The sequence below is a fragment of the Melanotaenia boesemani genome, chromosome 19 (assembly GCF_017639745.1).
Source record: "Melanotaenia boesemani isolate fMelBoe1 chromosome 19, fMelBoe1.pri, whole genome shotgun sequence".
NCBI classification, from domain to species: domain Eukaryota; kingdom Metazoa; phylum Chordata; class Actinopteri; order Atheriniformes; family Melanotaeniidae; genus Melanotaenia; species Melanotaenia boesemani.
The window spans coordinates 8150346-8169379 of record NC_055700.1 but is presented as its reverse complement, the minus strand read 5'-3'; the positions used below and the strand labels follow the sequence as shown (position 1 = coordinate 8169379).

The 19034-nt window shown below is 37.2% G+C and overlaps 1 protein-coding gene across 5 annotated transcripts in view; it reads right to left on the bottom strand.

The window, feature by feature from the left end:
• Positions 1-13969, bottom strand: part of arhgef28a (Rho guanine nucleotide exchange factor (GEF) 28a) — a 43904-nt gene extending 29935 nt beyond the window's left edge. For 3 of the 5 annotated variants that reach the window (XM_041970280.1, XM_041970279.1, XM_041970281.1), the window contains exons 1-4: positions 13645-13860; positions 8996-9050; positions 2313-2457; positions 1850-2227 (exon numbers count right to left, since the gene is read on the bottom strand). In XM_041970280.1, the coding sequence (XP_041826214.1) occupies positions 1850-2227; positions 2313-2457; positions 8996-9028 (556 nt within the window). In that variant the 5' untranslated portion in view covers positions 9029-9050; positions 13645-13860. Of the gene's footprint in view, positions 1-1849; positions 2228-2312; positions 2458-8995; positions 9051-13644; positions 13862-13951 lie in introns of those variants that run through there. The other 2 variants (XM_041970278.1, XM_041970277.1) reach the window with 2 other exon arrangements.
• Positions 13970-19034: the final 5065 nt, after the last annotated feature.

Below are 19034 nucleotides of genomic sequence, written 5' to 3'. Positions count from 1 at the left end.
TGCAGCAGGAAATATGGCCTGAATGTAGTCCCTTTTCTGTCCATGACTAAATTAGCTCAGTTCCCAGGAAACTTTAAATACTGGTCAAATGTAAATGAAACAAAAAACTCAAAGATCTGCAAATAATTTATACCCTACATATACATAAAAATACTAATAAATAATGAGGTTGTGAGACATTCAAATCTTTATTACCCCAATGTCATCTTACCTTTACATGAAAAAAACAGTCCATTCTAATAATAATTCAATTCAGTCCCACTGACTATAATTACATGATAATCCAAATAATATATTTCTTATTTAAGGGCTATAAATATGGGCTGCTGATCTATTTTCTGCATCACTTCCACTTTCCTACACAGTTAAACTAATAATTTCATTATCAATCTCTACGTCACTGCTCTCATCCAATAATGTTCTTTTTCTCTTATTTTAACCATTCAGCCTGTAATCTCCGTGCTTTAAATGCCATTGTAATTCTGTCACTGTCTTTTGTGCAAACCTTCTCCTCCCCTCTCTAACCCTTATCTGGGTCATTCCAGGCATCTCTTCCATATGAACTCCTACCTCTGCTCTGCCTCCACCAGCACCAAACTCTGGGGTTCCTATCTTTGTATCCTATGTTAATTTAGCATTGCATTACCTGATGTCACCTCCCATTGGAATAGTAAAAAAATCTTCTGCTCCTACTTTTTCAGAAACAGGTTTGTACAGGTTTGAGTCTGGAATTGTGTCCATCTGAAACCAATATACAGATTAGGAAGACGTGACTCCAGCACGGTTTTGCTGTACAGTAGAAGGGGTGTGATGCAGAGGATTGCAGAAGCTTATTTAGCAGAAAAAAGGGTCTCCAAGATAAGTCTAATCTGACTGAGGAGTAATAATGCCAGTAATTGCTCATTCTTTGAAGCACTCTGGCCTCTGCCCAGTCAGCTGGCTGGCTGGTCCTCTGCATCATGTGATGAAAGTGTTGGGCTGTATAGTCAGGGCTCAGATCAGGTTTTTAAACTAATAATTACCAAAGGTCCAATTCCGTTATTCTAACCATTTGGTTAATAACAATTTAAAAAGAAGAAAGTTATCTCATTATTCATTTGCTTCTTCTTGTTATTAGATCCCATTATATTAAGTGCACCCAGAGGCAGCTTCAGAATAATGTATAAGCTTATAGGTATAGAGAATGAATGGATGGTTCTGCATCATTCGCTTGCTATTTAAGGGCTATAGTTTGATTTGCTCAGCAGTTAAATAGCATTATGTGAGGGAACATTATTTTCTGATTTGTCTACATCTATCCATTCATCCATTTTCCATACCACTTATTTCACAGCAGGGTCATGGAGGAACTGGAACCTATCCCAGCGGTTTCTAGGCTAGAGGAAGGGTACACACCACGGACAAGTTGTCGGTCTATCACAGGACCAACACAGAGAGACAAACAATAACTCATGCAAACACTCATGCTTAGAAGATGAAAAAGATTTAACATTTGCATATTTTCTTGATCAAAATTCCTGAGTCATCCACACACGTTAGTATAATCAGTAAGATACTTTCTATTGAGGAAGATGCCCTTAATAGAGTAAATATATCTTTTATCTGGTAAAAGCTTAGTTGCAAAGTTTGGCATCCCAGTATATATTTATCTACACAACTTAAACAACCTCAAAGTTTACAAATGAATACATTTAAAAAGGGGTTTTGCATACAAAGGAAAATCCCTGACATGTGGATGATCCAGAAATCAGAGGAACAGATAGTGGAAAAAGGCGGCAACTGAGGTAACCACAAACTTACCCCTGTGATCATAGCTCATGATTTATACTCACACTTCCTGTTTCATTACCTTCTCCAGGATGACTGTCTGTATTTTCCAACTGCCAAGGGTAATCCATGTTAGCTAGAGCCTGCGTGATCTTCTCATCCAGCTGCCTCAGATCGGCCTCATTGCCTGAACTTGATCTGAGCTGCACCCCTTGCTCACTGCTGTTTAAAACTCTGCCACAAAGGTCCTCATCAGTTGTCTGTGCCAAGACAGGGAACTTCTTTAAAACCTCTTGGTAACTCTGGGGATCAAGTTGGTCCCCGTTTTCTTTAAAGTACTCTGCTGCTTCCTGGGCAACATCCCTGATGTATTTAAGAGATGCTTCACCCTCACACAGCTGAATGCAATCCTTTGTGTAAAAATAGGGTTTGACAGAGACAGCTTCTACACGGTCATGGCCTGTGAAAGATAGAAAAATATCACCAGAGATCTCATGGGTGTGGTAAAAGAGCATAGCTGCTGCTGTGTTGACTAATGGACTTACCTGGAACAGTGAATGAAAGAGTCAGCCCATCATCACCTCTTTTTGCTGCTGTTACATGTGTAAGTCTGGAGCCTTGTGCAACAACATAAAACTCTGCATCTTCAGGAGCTCTGGCTTGTAACTTTACACAAGCTCCCACTTGACCCTGTGAGGAAAAAAAGATAAATTAATATAATCAACCCTGGTAATGCAGTTAAAGTACAGGATTAAATTTTTATTAATAAAGTTTCTTTTATTGCTCATGTTCAGTGTAACTTTATCAGAAGTTGTCTTTAAAAAGCAGGAATAATTAATCATTTCTAATCTAACTGCAGTCAAAAATCTGATTTTCTCCAGTCAGTTTCTCTGCACTCACTGTACTGAATAACAGAGGGAAGAGGGGCAGCAGTTACTTTCTCACAGAGGGAGTAAGCTTCATTATTTCTTTTAAATCATTGTCCTTCTTTTATGTCATCCGCTAAGTCGTTTTGATTCTTTCCATTTACCCATAGATCCATGCTATCATGGAGTAAGTGTTAACCAGTAACTTAGGACATCAGCAACAATATTTAACTCTGTAAAACGTCAAACACATACATGTGCACTTTTACACTGAACAACCAGTGAAACAGCTGTATCAGTTGCAAAACAATGTGCTGGAAGAGACACTATTATTCATCTTCCAGATTACCCAACAATTTCAATCACAAGGTTAAGTTCACCTTCTCTGCTTTATCAGATTGACCTTTACAAGTGGTTTGGTTCAGAGTATCTGGGATCACATATTTGTCATTCCACACTTGCAATACCCATATTTTCTGTTCTCTAGTGCTCACTTTGGGGTTTATACTGATTTATGGGGTCTTCCTTTATTTATTCTTATTCTAATCCTTCAGCCGAAGGCACTCATCATGTTTAACTGTGTTTTTAGTCTCTCTATCATCTTAACTTTACACACAAAGCATGCATTTTACACACAGGCTGCAATTTATTGCTTTATTTCGCAAAACATTGTTGCAAAAGTAAGCTTAGTTTACCTGAATTATAGGAGAATGCTTCCTCAACAAAATTTCATATTGCAAAACTATTTTAAGTTTACCTCTTACATATTTGTTTTACTCCTAAGCAGTGTGAGGTTTCAAGAGTTGTTACTTAAGCCCAATCAGTTGTGGTTCGGAGCTAGAAATACAAGTAACCTCTTGGGTAAGAAAGCTGTGGCTCTGGACTGATAACGAGGTCTGACTCAGGCTGCATTTCTTAGCCTGCTGTGTGTGCTAAGTGGTTCGGTTCTGCACCATTTTGTCTTTTCACTGATGGTTTTTCCACAAAACAAAAGGATAAGATGTTGACTGGACAACTGGTATTAATAACCAGGAAAAGACTAAATTCATCTTTTTGATTAATAAATTAACACATTTCATATCTTCAATCATATATTTGCATTAATTTGAAAATCAATCATGTTCACTCTGCTTCTTCTTTTAACTTAATGAATGATGCATAAATCATATTAAGATCAAGACATTTTACTCATTTTATCCATTTTAAATTTCTATGACACACACAGGACCACATGTCAACCCTTTTTTCTAATATATGTTTTCACCCCTCCAAGGATGCAATATTTTCCATATAATTGTCCAAACAGTCTGCAGCAGCCACAGATAATATTACTTTATACAGGAAAAATTTGATCAGACAGAATTTGTTCAAGCCAGATGACATCTACTGAGCCTTGAGGAAGGAGGAGGAGGATGGCTGGGGTGTGATAAGATGCCAGTCTGATGTGATCTATGACCTTTTCTCCACAGTGTTATCATGACAACACCTGATCCTGTAACAATGAATTATTCAACACCTCAAGCTTCCCATATGGGCAGTTTAAAGGTTACACATCGAGTAATTATGATATACTTAAGTTAATTGTTATGCACTCATAGCATTATATGAGTTAAAAACAACAAAAAAAACACTATTCTGATTAGTCATGATAAAATGTGCATTTTTAGAAAATCTTTATTTATTTATTTATTTTCTAAAAATGCACTGACACACAAAAGGGACTTATTTTGTTGTTCATTCATTGAGGGAAAAATAACATCATATCTGCTGTCTGGTCTCCAGGAAACAATCAACTCTCAAGCTCTTTGCCTTGATCTCCTGAGTGCAACATGTAGGTGACGTCAGGGGAGCGAGATCAGTGCTGCTGCAACAACAAAAACAGCTTCAATAACAAGCAGTCCTTTATGGTGAGAAGGTAACCTGACATCACTTTTTCATTGTTTAACATTTCAGTTAAGAAACTCACACAAATTACATTTCCTGTGGTTAAGAAAAGTCAGACCAAAGTTTCCTATAATCCTCAAGTAAAATCATAAAAAAAGGATTAAGCTCCAGTAATTCAACATCACTTTAACAGTGCGGAGAGAAGCCACATGCCTGGTCCATTCTACAAATTTCTGCATGCTCTAATAATTCCTTTAACATTTACATGTTCACACATCAACCAAACAGTATGACAAATTCAAAGTTATATAAATGATTTAAAGTCAAAAGCTTTTAAATAAGCCGCACAATGCTACAGTAATACTTCAGGCTGATCACGATGACCTAAAATAAACTCCTGAATCACTTTAGTCTTGAGGGTGACAGCTCACATTGTGCTGTAGGTCTTTTCTCAAACTCAGCTGAGTCACATACCTCTGATTTAATCTGCTGTGAAAACGGGATACTAATAACTACAGGCTGTCAGTAAAATTGGTGTGGTGCCACGTACTTTTCATATAAAAAAACACACAAAAAAAAACACAAATCGCTGCAATATAATACCAAAGAGCATGCTTTTTATATATTTTAGGTCATCAACACTGGACACAGCTGTTATTGAAAGAGAAGATATCTACTTTTTAGGTATGAGTTTTTTCTCCATTTATGATTAAGTGGTCTGACTGGCTACGTGAACAAAAAGCTAGCACAGTGAGGTTTTCTGTTGGTTTGACACATGAAAAGCAAAGCAAACACAATCACCACAGCACATAACAGGAAAAAATATCATAAACCATTACACAGAGATACTGTACGTAATGGCTGCTCAGACAGAACCCTGATAACTAACCATCAAATCACACTGGCATTTAAGCAAACAGTGCACCAGATTTACACCTCATATGTCTCCATTAGAGAAAATGTAGTTGAAGTGTGGTGCGATTATAGCAGCTAAGAGCACACACAAAAAGCTTGCTTGTAGCCGTTTAGTTACAGCAGTTTTAACCTTTTCATGCACAGCAACTACAGTGGAGACCCGTTTTAAAGCTGTTCTCTGGTATATAGATTGGTGAGGATGGTATATTTGTAAATTAGCCACTTCATTAGACATTAGTGAGTCATCCAATACACTGCTACTCACTGAACAATAAACAAATATATTAAATCATTTGATATTTTTACATACATCATAATTACCAAGTTTGCTTCAATGATAAACAAGCCAAAAAAATACAGATATACACTACTGTTCAAAAGTTTGGGGTCACTTTGCCATGGGATTCAATAGGGAAGTGACCCCAAACTTTTGAACGATAGTGTATTTCTAAATATTTATAATGTATAAACATGTAAAATTATTATTTTAAAAAATAGATAAAACCAAATATAATAAATAAAAATTAAAACATGATTTTAAAGAAGCATCATTCTACATGTCTGTAGAAGTGAAATATTGTAAATGTAAGAAAATATGACACTTTTTTTTAAAGATTTGTGTATGAAATGGTCAGTCTGAGTGCTTACACTGGCAAGCCTGCAATAAAACCATTACTATGGTCTTCGTGTTTATAGGGATGAATAATATTCAGGATCTTAGGGTGAATTCACATCAGGTTAGTCCGCTAGACTCGGTATAATTGGGTATTTGGTTCAGTTGGGGGCTGCAACATTCTTCCAGCCCAACTTTGCTTTCACGTTGCACTACTCAAATAAACCAGAACTTTCAAAGTATTCCTGTCCCTGCCAGAGGCAGCGCTGCATCAAGAATTACTGATGGAGAAGACAAGACAAACAAGGATGAAGAAAACTTGCTCGTCAACTGGTTAATGCAAGACAACATCTGTTTCTGCCATTTACAAGCAAAACATTAGGCTGCCTCAAATCTTTTGCTGTCTTAGGTTAATCATATTTCTATCTTTTACCATGTTCTTATTCCACGTCTCACCAATTCCCAAAACAACCACTTATCAATTTAGGAAGGAGAAGACAACCGGGCTCCTTAATAGGCCAGGACCGAAAGAGGAAATCTTTCTGCTGTCTCCTTTACCCCAAGTAAACAATGGAACCACACCATGCAGTCTTGGGGTTCCTAATTTTACTGTGGTGTGCAGAGAATATACATGTTTCTGAAAAAGTTGTCCAGTATCAGCAGCAGTTGATGCAGCAAGTTACTCTGCACACAACGCGGCTGGCATACGTCACTTCCTTTTTAGTCCATAACCCTAACTTTAACCCAACTTTCAAGCGGACCAGACTCCACTTCTTTGGTCCATATCAGAGTGAAGTTGGTGTTCACAGTGTGCCACACGAATTGTACAGTGGAATCAGTGGAAGTGGACCACGGTCCATTTAAAGCAGACTAAACAGTGGCAGTGTGAACACGCCTCAAGACCTATGTTTGCAGGCGGACCAGAGTTTGCCTCTTTGATCTTGTGTAAGTGAAAGGTGCATCCATTTCACTTTACTGCAAGAATTATGCATGAAAATGAAACTTAAAAATATTTTTCCAACCCCAATTATCTATTTGGTAAGCTATGATCCTGAACTGTACTTTTAACTCCAAGCCATAGCCATGTGTTTAGATTAATTGGGAGTCAAGAAAAAAAAAAGAGACAAACCTCTCAATAGATTGTCATCACGTATCTATGGTTCACATCAACTACGCACAAGTCATCACATCATCGCATTTCTGTGTGCACAAAGTGAAATAAAAGTAGAAAACACAGTGATGGTACAATTTTTGAGCATTTGTGTAGATGTTTTTGGACTGATATAGCTGTTACACAGCCTGAGACCAAGTTGGATCCATGAATGTCTGAACCAAAAACATGTAGATGGAACAGGATGAAATTCCAGATAGTCAATATAAGTCAATGGAGGTTTTATATAACAGATTAATAAAATATAATAGAACTGCACATGTACTTTTTAAATTTAAACGCAATTTCTGAATATTCCTAAAAATCACAAGCAAATTCTGTCATCAAATAGTGTGTTTCCATTGTAATGCTATCTTATTATATCAGTGGCATTAAATGGTCATAAAATAAAAGCAAAAACATCTTAAAATGTCACTACAAAACTAGGCATGATGACATCTTTATTACAGGGTGGAAGTCCCTGCAAAAAACACCTGAATACCATATTAAAAGACAACTTGCTGCCAAAAGAATATCTTGAGGGTCATCAAAGTTGAAATAATTATTTCAGTGGGCACTGATGTGTCAGATTTCATGGCAATCCATTTGATCTCTTTATTTAAATTAATTTAGTAGAAGTCAATCAGTGAAGCTGAGAAAGTTATTTTGTGTAGTTATCTCGTACAGCAAAATTAAACTTAAAAGTTCACTCACTTGAGTACAAAATACTTAGTTTTAATAATTCATAAACATCTGAAAGAACAGTCCCTCTCACACTAAGTCTGTCTCAAGGCCTCAGTAAAGAAAAAAATTAATACAGGAACTTAATACAGGAACTCCAGCATGTTCTGCCTTCAATGCATCCATTTATCCATTGATCTTGCCAAACAGTATCTGCTGTTGGCCTGACACTGTGTTACATGTGTGGAGGTAAACCATAAAACTTTACTAGGCATGTCACAATAGCAGCCTTTATATCACAGCAGTGTGCTATGGCTTGTCTGCACAAAGCCCAGCATTGAAATCTGGATCTCATTCAGCAGCAAGAGTTGTTCCAGTTGAGCTGTGACCTTAAAGGGTGGAGACACCACTTTCTCTTAATGGAGAGGTGTATGTGTAAGTGCTAGAGCCCATAATGATTTACATGCCTGGGTTTCAGACTGGCCCTCCATGAGTGGAGGCGAAGGTTTCTAGAGCGAGCTCCCTTCCCTCCTGCTGAAACTGGTGACACAGCAAAACAAGCAGACACTCTGCTCACTAGAAATCTGGTAACGCTTCATTGGCTGGCCCACCCAGGTTTCCACACATTAATGCAGGAGAACAGGGGTGAGAGAGACAAAAAGAAAGAGAGATGGCAGGCTCGCAAGACTGCAGGGAAATGAGGAAAGCACATGGAAGAAAAAAAAGTTGAAGAAAAACGATCCAAACACACCTGCTCATTATGCACCCAAAGATATCACGTATATCTATTTGAAGTATGAAAAGGAAGCAAAAATGAAAAAATAAATAAAAATAAACTTTGTTCTCATATCCTGGCCTTTATGTTAATAGGAAGACATGCTTCTAGAGGCCCTTGTCATTTGGTGAACAGCTTGTGTAAGGCCTTGGCTTCCCCTGGGATTGAAACCCTCCCTGATTGGGTTTCACCTGCAACACAAGGCTTACCAGTCAACCAGGACAAAGAGGGATTGTCAGGAATGACAGAGAAAAATGATCATTGGAAAGTGAGGAATAAACACAAACAGACCCATCTACTTCATGAAGAACTAAGAGAGAAGAGAAAAACATGCAGTCACTTACATATAAAGGCACCTCTTTTCTGTTCACCTCCATATTCTTTCCATCCACCAGATACCTGCAGAGGAAATAGTCATGTTACTGCAATGCCAGGTTAATGAAAACACCAGAAACTGCAAAGCTGTGGGTGGCCTAATTTATAACCATGCTGTTATTAGACCACACAGTCATTCACAGCATTGATGTGTTTAATTGTTTAGTCTAGAAAAGTATGGTCAGGAATTGTGAAAATCTAGCTCCTTGAAAGGAGGATAAATAGGCTAAAATCTTTGAAAACATATTTTTTTAAAACACTCTATAATGTATTTTGTAACAGCCATTAAGTAAATAACATTGACCATCTGTCAGTGGTGTAAAATGTATCCATGTCCATGTATCCATGTCATATCCATTTACTAAAGAGTAATACATGTACAATACAGTAGTGTAAAAATAATTAAAAGCAAAATCCTGATTGTATACATCAATATTAACAATTCCCTGTGTCATGTTAAGTTAAACTATTAAGTTACAAATAATGGAAGTGTTTCACTGAAGTGAAAGTAATTCCGTTCCAGTACAACAGTTTAGGAGATGTACTTTCTTACTTTCTACCACTACCACATGTGTGGATAAAACTACAATAGCTTCACTGTCCAACTGCTCGGGCAGCATGCAGCCGAGGGGAAGAGCGTAACTCTCATCAGCTCACACCTGATCCGCTGTGACTTCACTGTCAGCTGTAAATAGTGCATGACTTCAAAGCTGCAGAGCAGCCTTGGCTCTGCAGGCTGCACTTTGTCTAGACGCTCAGCTGCATCAGCTGGAGGCCACTCTAGTGAGCACAGTTTGATCCTGCAGCTCAGCAGATTATTTTGGTTAATGTGCTTCTGCTTCTGTGTTGTGCAGTATGACCCAATGCTGCTCAGTATGTTTCTGAAAAATCTGTTGATTCCATTTTAGATCCCAGTTAGAAGTATGACCAATAATAATCTTCATTTCTTCTTTATGCAGAGGTTAGTGCACATTAAGAGTTCTCAGTCTAAACATGCTGGTGCTTTTTCTGACTGAAGTTTGTGCTTTGTTTTGTTTTTTTTTTTTGTTTGTTTGTTTGTTTTTTCCTGTAACCATGTAGGTTTCCTCCAGCAGTCCAAATAAGTGCATTTTTGGTTATTTGTAGATTTATTCTTATTTTAGTTGTTAGTGTGTGCTTGGCTATTTGCCTCTTTCTGTGTTTGTGACATCTGTCCAACCATAATGCCCAAAAACAGCTGCAGAAGGATTCAGACAACCCCCAAAATCTTATTTTGAAGAAACCAGGTCAAGCTAAGGGATGGATCTATGGGTTAAACTTTCCTTTATACAATTAATAGGTTGGTGAAGTTGGTACCCATCACATACTGATATGGTGAACTCTTTAGTTGTGGTTCATTGCAGACCAAAACAAAAAAAAATGGCCCTGAGAACCCTTACTCTGGTAAGGGGTCTCAGGACAAAGCAGTAACCATGGAGTGGGTTAATATTTCACTTAAAAAAAATAACTTATACAATTAATAATTTACCAAAATAGTTTCAAAACACAGAGAAACCTCCTGGGGCTGACAAGTGAAGCCAATATGGACAAACTAAAAACTTCAGTTCCTCTAACGGCCACTTGAGGCTGGTTCCAGGAGCAGCACTATCTCCACAAGCCCCATGTACAAAGTGTCCTATTTTACAGCAGAAATAACCATGCTTACATCCTGATGTAAAGTAAAAAACAAAATATGTTTTTGTCTTGATCATAACTGTTTTAAAGGTGAATTCTTATTTTCTGGCTTGTTCAAACTGGGCTTTTACGGCACCTTTGACCAACTGATGATCGCTCTGGATTCTACCTAAGAGATGTATGTAGTATCACTGGATTCCCAGTAAAATTCGTTTCATGCAACAGGTTAATAGTGTTGGGCATGAATTAAAACGAGAGCATTCAAAAAGCATATCCATGTTTTCAGTGAATGACAGCAAATACTACTGAATCCAGTCCATATGAATATTAGAGGAGGTTTAATTTAGAAATTAATACAAATGCAAGTTGAAAATATAAAATTTTTAGACAAATTATACTCACCTGTCAATCGCATTAGTAACAACTTAGAAACAACTCATTTTTTAATTTATTTTATTTTATTTTATTTTATTTTATTTTATTTTTTTCAAAACTTGTCCTATCCAGCACAGTAGCAGCAGAATAATGGTCTGGCTGCTGTGTTTTGCCAATCAAATTTCACTTGCCAATGGGAGCTTTATGGGTATAAGGCTCCTCTTGATAATCTGATCTTATTTATTTATTTAATCTTATTTATTTATTTATTTTGAATTCAGGAATTTACGTAATCTTGCCGGACCTGACCAGGGGGGAGAGAAAAAAAAGGAAAATAATAGAGAGACATCAAAAAGAAAGTAGAAAAAAAGGAAGAGGAGACAAAGATATAGTAGATAGAAGCAACGATCCTTCAATCCAAACCAAAACCAGACAACCAACTGCTACACCTGTACAGAAACCAACAGAGAACTTCCTACAGCTTTTACAGGTAAACTAAGTTGATAGTCATCAGGAGTTCCTAAAAAAATAACCAAGACAGCAACAACATGTATCACAACAGCAACCAAAGTACCGGAAAAACACACACACACACACACACCACACAATCAATCAATCAATAAATAAATAAATAAACTAACCATCCAACAAAAGCAGCTCTTACGTATAAACCCGCTGGACAACTCAGTGCATGTGTCAGTATGCAGAGTATCAGGAATGAGGAGTGATCAGAGATGAGTGTGATCGTGTAAATGCAACCACATTTCTCCGGAGGCTAGAGGCAGACTAGGCGGCCCAGAGACCCGGGTGATCAGCAGCAATCTCGTAGCATGAACCCAAGCCACCCCACCACAAAGACTACCCCTGACCCACTCAGAGGGTGGGAGAGGAAGGCCCCAGCCAGAGCACAGGCTACCGACCCTGCCAGGCACCGGCCATCCAGGGCGGCAGAAACAACTTATCAAATTGTAGCATCAGGATTGAAAAAAAACTCTAACATTGGTCAGCTGACCATGAGCCAACCACTACCAAGCTTTGAACTGAATTAATCTCTGCAGTCTGATTTATACATTCGTGTAGTGAAATGAGAAACAAAAATCTGTTCATTTTAATCTTTTGGAAATTCATTTTGGGTTAGTTCTTTTGAAATGTGAACCAGAAAAACACTGAAAACCAAGATAGCAACGTTCAAATTACAGATTGGAGGTTTTTCAATGGCAGTCCATTTACTATTTATGTTTCTAGTAGATTAGCCGCTTCAGCTTTCCCACCGCTGCCAAATTTTAGAGCGATTTCACAATTAATCTAAACCCTGCAAAGGTTTTGGATTACACCCACTGTCATTGCTTTGACAGTGAGGAGTATTCATGTTATTTAGTGCGAATTAATCAGAAAAGTGACTCAAAGGACCAGAAAAAACAACAGCTTTCAGTATCTTCACAGCAAGTCAAGTTTGCCCTCTGTAGTTTGTCTAAAAAATATCCCACATTATCAATGGAAGATACCACAGGTATCACCACAGAAACTGGAGAAGGCCTATATGTCATATTATGTCATATTATAGACATTGACCAAGTTTGGCAGGTTGTACCCTACTAGGTCAACAAATGAGAATGCTCTTCATGTAAGCTTTAAAGATGAGATGTGAATCTGCACATACAAATAAAGGAGTCCAGATTTGTCTGAATATCTTGATTTCAAAACTAAATATGTCATTTCTGAGGGGGAAAATGCAAAGACAAAGCATGTGTAAGCCTTAAATCCACGTTTTATTCTCGGGTTCTTTTAGTATGCAAAGAATTTGTGTCAATCATTGTTCTCAACCTGCCTTTACAGTAACCGCTGACAAGTTCAGAGTGAAGAAGAAACCTGACCTGGCTCAAGGCCACACACTCCAGAACTGAGCGTGAGAAAAGAGATTACACATAACAGGAGAACGCAAGCTGTCAGAAAGCATTTGGGAAACATTTTGACATCTATGTATGTTTTGCAAATGTTCTCAGACATTATCAAACCCATCCTGCTTTCCTTAGATTTCTGTCAGATGATGGTTGATTGAATAATGAAATTTACGGTAATAGTTAATAAAGAAGTTATAAAGAGCAACATTGAGAACAATGTTTCTTCCAACTTTTGGATGTAAACAATGAATGGCATTGTTTATCTGCTTTAAAACATCTTTGCTGCCATTTCAAGAGGTATACTGCTCAAACAAAGAAGTTCAAATATGTTGCTTACACATTTTCAGCACTCAAAGAATCCATTAGGAAAATAAATAAATGAATGACTTCTACTGTTGTCACGGGGAAGTGAAACCCACACATGCAACAGTTACAACGCACAAGAGCAGAAAATGATGTGTGCAAGATCAAAACAAAGAGTTAGTTGTGAGCGGAGAGAAGAACCGCAACAGTTGCAGTCATGCGTATTACCTGTGAATGCACCATCACTTGTACTCTTAATCAAATAAATTACCCCAAACTGTTGGTATTAGTGATCTCAGTGGTCTCTCTGAAAGCACATTGCTGATGCATCGCGTTAATGAAAAGCCGAACTTTTCTAGGTGAAGATTAACCAGAATCGCCACTACCTGCTTCTCGTCGTCTTCGCTCTTTGCGCTCCGATCAGATCCGCCGCACGACTTTCTACCCACTGTTGCTTTCTTCGGCAAAATCCAGACACATTTCACACCTTAAAACCGCACGAGTTCCTTCACCTTCATACGTCTTTTTCGATCTGGGGGGAAAAGTCAGTTAGAGAGTTTGTTTGCAGGTTTTTTCTCCCCTTCAGCCTGGTCCAGCCCCCTCACACACCGGGCTCCAGGGCTGAGGAGAGGCAGGATCAGTCCCAGGACGCGACACATTCGCATCTAGCATCAATATACAACTTCATCTTACATTTACTTTGTTATATGGTATGTTCATGGGCCGCAATTTAAGTTGTAAATATAGGAAAGCCATTTCTGAAACATATTTAAATTTCCTCCAATCACATGAGAGCTGGATTGACGTCAGTCTCACTTTTGCTCATTTGCGTCGTCTGTAATTGTGCACAGACAAAACAGGCAGCGATGGAAAGTAGCTTAACTAAATCTGCTGTACATCTAGAAGAAAATTGAATTTTACATTTCACGTTATATAATTGACTATATATTTTACTGGTGACTTTTGTACTTTGTAAATCTTACATAAAAAATTAGCAAAGTCTCTAATCTGACCCATTTCCTATGTCTTTAGAATTACAGTAATAAACTAATGACATAATACAACATAAAAATTGCAGAGTCATTTCTTGCATCATTTTCTATTTTTAACACGTAAAGTGGATTATTATGTTCACAAACATTTTTGAAACAGTAACATAGGAACTTGTAAATGAGTACATTATGCTGTCTGACAGTATACATGTTCTCTTAATATCGGTCTTAAAACCAATTTAAAGGGTATTCTGACCCCAAGGATGCATTTTTGTTGCCAACTTAAAATGTTTAAAATAAAACCATAAAAGTGTGTAACATACTTCTAAGGTTTTGTAATAACATGTGAAAATGAGGGATTTGTTATTATCTTCTGTATATTAGGCCATTTGATTCTTGGTTTGTATTGCAGTAAATTGATTTAGACATTTCATGGTAAAGAAGAAAAAAACTCAGTTTCATGCCAAAATTCACTAAAATCCTACATAAAAGCCTATGTCAGTAATGCTTTCTTATGTAAACTTTACATAAAGATAAATTAGTTTAAAACTGTAAATTGTTAATTTACCTCCCTGGATTCTAAAAATATTAACTTTTTCTTTTTTTTTTTGCTTTAATCAACTGTCAATTTTAGTACACATTCTCAGAGGCAATCATCATTGGGGAAAGCACATAAGAGGAAAAAATGACTTTAATTTTGACATTTGTTGCATCAAGACGCTCTGTATCAGGAGTGTCCAACTCCAGTCCTCGAGGGCCATAATCCTACTGGTTGTCAGTGTTTCCCTGTGCCAACACACCTGACTCTAACTAATAAGTCATTGTGCAGAACTTCATAGGCTGTTGGATCCATTTAATTTGAGTCAGGTGTGTTGGAGCAGGGTATCATTGAAAACCTGCACAGCAGCCTCTGAGAAGTGATTTTGTACACCCCTGCCCTCCACCAACCAACCAGAATGGCTAAAAGTGACTCCTTATAGACAAGCTCAACTGGACCATGCCATTCCCACAGGTTCCCAGAGACAGCTATATACAAAGAAATAATACACTGAAAGTTTCATGGAGAGTACAAACATTGGATCATGTTCCTGTATCTTTATTTAAAATCATTAGAGCATTGATTCTTAGCTGCTTAGCCAAATCACTCACATCATCACTGTAAACCCATTTTTTAAATACACATTTCAGTAATTATCATTTTATGCTTTTTATAAATGGTTTCTCATTACTAAACCTCATAAGTTGTTTCTAATATTTTTCAACATGTGCAGTGTGATTAGCAAAGATAAAGCATGTTATGTTGCTGTCAGAGGCTACCTTAAAAACTCAATGTATCTGCACCACAAAGGCTTGAAGGAGATAGATATTCAGCAGGAATTGTACCTTTTTTGATTGCTATGTTACAAATTTGAGTTATGTGCTTAACTTCCTGTGTTATATGTGTATTTAGACACTGTTGGAAAGTCTATACAATGAGTGGGAGGAACAGTACAAGGAGAGAAACACACCACCACCTCAGTTTCATTTAATTTTCATTCTAATTCCTTTATTGTCTTTGTAAGACAAGTAAACAACTAAATTAAAGAAAATACTGTAAAACACACTATAAAATGTCTATCAAAGTAAAGCACTAGTAATGAAAATGTTTTTGGCTACTGATATCCTTATGTCATTTTCTCAGTTCTGCAAGCAGCAGTCACATAACACGAATCTGTGGTAATAAATATATATTCATTCATTAATTGTCTACTGCTTTGTCTTTTACGGGTCACGGGTAAGCTGGAGCCTATCCCAGCATTTAACAGGTGAGAGGCAGGGTACACCATTCCATCGCAGGGCCAACACATATAGGGACGAACAACCATTCACACACACACTCACTCCTAGGGAGAATTTAGAGAGACCAATTAACCTAAAATATATATTTAAAAAAAGGTTGAGGTGCACCTCAGTGGTGGATTTAGAAAAATTTACATGGGGAGGTAAAAAAGGGGCAAGAGGTCAGGACAGGATGGCATGGAGCACTTTTCATCCTATTGAACGTTCAATCAGCATCATGTAAACACCTCAGTTTATCCGATCGGCAGGAAAGAATTTTCAATCCGATCAATGAAGTGTTTTAAGTCTTTCTACTATCTAAATAACAGGAAGACATAAGCATGTTTACACCCATTCTGATGGTTTTTGTGGTGTATGCTCTTTCTTCATGCGTGAACCATGTGGGGGTTAGGTGACATGGTGTGTTTCATGAAAGATTTGAAAAATGGCGTCAGCAAAACACAACATAAATGCAACAAAGCATCACGACGGTCAAAAGACTCAAAACGAGTTGTTTAAGCAGATATTTGATCAAATTTAATCACTTTTTTTGCTGTCTTTTTCTTTTTCCAAATTAGTTACACATTGTGAGTGTTTAGTGGTAGAAGAAATATATATCCATATAAAGATTAATCATTCTCAGCTGAGTAAATAGAGTCAAATCAAGTTCTGCAGAAACACTTTAAAACAATTTACTCCATCATTATCCCTTCTAAGAAAACAAAGGCAATATTTAGGCTTACATACAAAAGAGAATCCTTAAAATAAACGCAGAGAAAGAAATTAAAGTACAGACAGATATCAGCCATCTTTTTAGGAGAGCTGAAGATGACAGTTGTGCAACAAACATCTCACAAACATCTAAATTTAGACTTTCTGCAATACTGAGAACTAAAATGCTCAGATGATCATCCTTGTGTTTTTATATCTAAAAAATTATGACAATTAAAATGAATAGATTTTAAAGTGTTTCTGTTTTAAGATTTGCATCATATTTACTTTTTTTTTTATCAGAATCATTAATAAAATAAGTGAAGCTTTACTTAACTAACCTTCTGCAGGTTTTTACTGAAACTTGTTAAGTCTTGGTGGAACATTTAATGTCTCTGCACTAGAATTTGTACAGAAATGGATCCAGCTTGAAAAATGTATGGACCTATTTAGACTTCTTATTACAGGGGCGCCCAAGTCCAGTTCTCAAGATCTACTATCCTGCAAACTTTTAGATGGAACCCCTTCCCAAAACACCTGAATCAAATGAATGGTTCATTAGCTGAATGACATGTGGACGAGGGAATTTAGCCATTTGATTCTGATGTATTGGAGAAGGGTTTATCTAAAAGTTCCAGGATAGTAGATCTCGGAGACTGAACTTGAGCACCCCAGACTTATTATTAGCAAAATATTTTATAAAAGATGTCATAGTTTCATATAATCCCAACAGATCACTTCACTGTCAGACTGCAGGTCTACTCGTGGTTCCTGGAGGTCAGGTCACTCTTTCAGGTCACTCCTTTACAGAACCAGCTCCAAGTTTGGGAGGCAGACACCCTCTCTACCTTTAAGATCAGGCTTAAAACCATCCTTTATCTATCTATCTATCTATCTATCTATCTATCTATCTATCTATCTATCTATCTATCTATCTATCTATCTATCTGTCTATCTGTCTGTCTGTCTGTCTGTCTATCTGTCTACCTGTCTACCTGTCTACCTGTCTGTCTGTCTGTCTGTCTGTCTGTCTGTCTATCTATCTATCTATCTATCTATCTATCTATCTATCTATCTATCTATCTATCTTCATAAACTGCTCTCCGGTTTCATAGAATCAAAACTAGCTAATTGGGGAAATATGCTCTAACAAATTGCACAAGAGTGAGTCACTGTCTGAATTTATTTAATGTCAACTTTGAGTGGTGAAACATCACCTGTGGAAACTGACTTCACCTGGCGAAAGTTGGGCGGTTGAGTTGTTCCACTCTGCCAGGCTGCATACGGTCTCTTTCTCCTATGACTGTAACACACCCACACCCGAGGCTGCGGAGCACTGTAGGAGTCAGACACAGTTTCATTAAAGGCTGTATCTACATTTTTGAGGGCCCTAAGATTAAATTTATAGTTATCCTTTTATTAGTCTTTCCTTTTAATGTTGTGAAAGTCATTTGGACTTATGTGTTTTATGATTTAAAGTTGGGGTGGGGCAGTTGGAGGGGGCCAGATTCTAAAGTAGTGGGCAGTTTCCCCTCTTGGCCCCCCTGTAGATCCGTCCCTGGTGCACCTTTAAATTATTAGGTGTATTATGAAGTTCAATATAAATTTGAAATTACTTTTGGATTAACTAAATATTTAATTTGGGACAAGTTGATTAGCATTATATTGAGTCTGTGATTCACATTCTTTATTTGAAAGAACTGAAGGATTTGAATAAGTCTTACTTAAGAGACTTGGTTCAAACAATAAATAAATAAAGTAACAAAAAAAAAGTTTTTTTTTAACGGTTTTTAGTAAAGACTAGTGGTCGCCATTGTTGATACAACAGTCTGTTTAGTTTCAGCATTTGTAAAAACTAAAGTGATTTAAGGGAACAGGTTTCTCTGCAAATTTCAAATGAACTCAAATAATCTGAGAATACAGTGTAGCTTGTCTTTTCATGTGAGCATAACGTTGGAAGACTCCTGTCTTCTGCTGCTGTTACCACATACACACCTACTATGAACCAATAAACAAAATAACTTTGTAACTCTGTGTAATCATTCAACATTCATCTTAAGAGATTAAAATATGTTTACCAATCAACTTTCACCTTTGCAGTCATTAATACAAATCCCAACAATGAGGTTACAATGACTTTATCTCTCTTGACTGTTTTTACTACAGTTAAAGTTAGTGAAACATCTTCTCTGATTTCAGTACTAATACAAGGAAATGTGTCAAATTCAAAGCCATCCTTTCCACAGTTAGAGTTG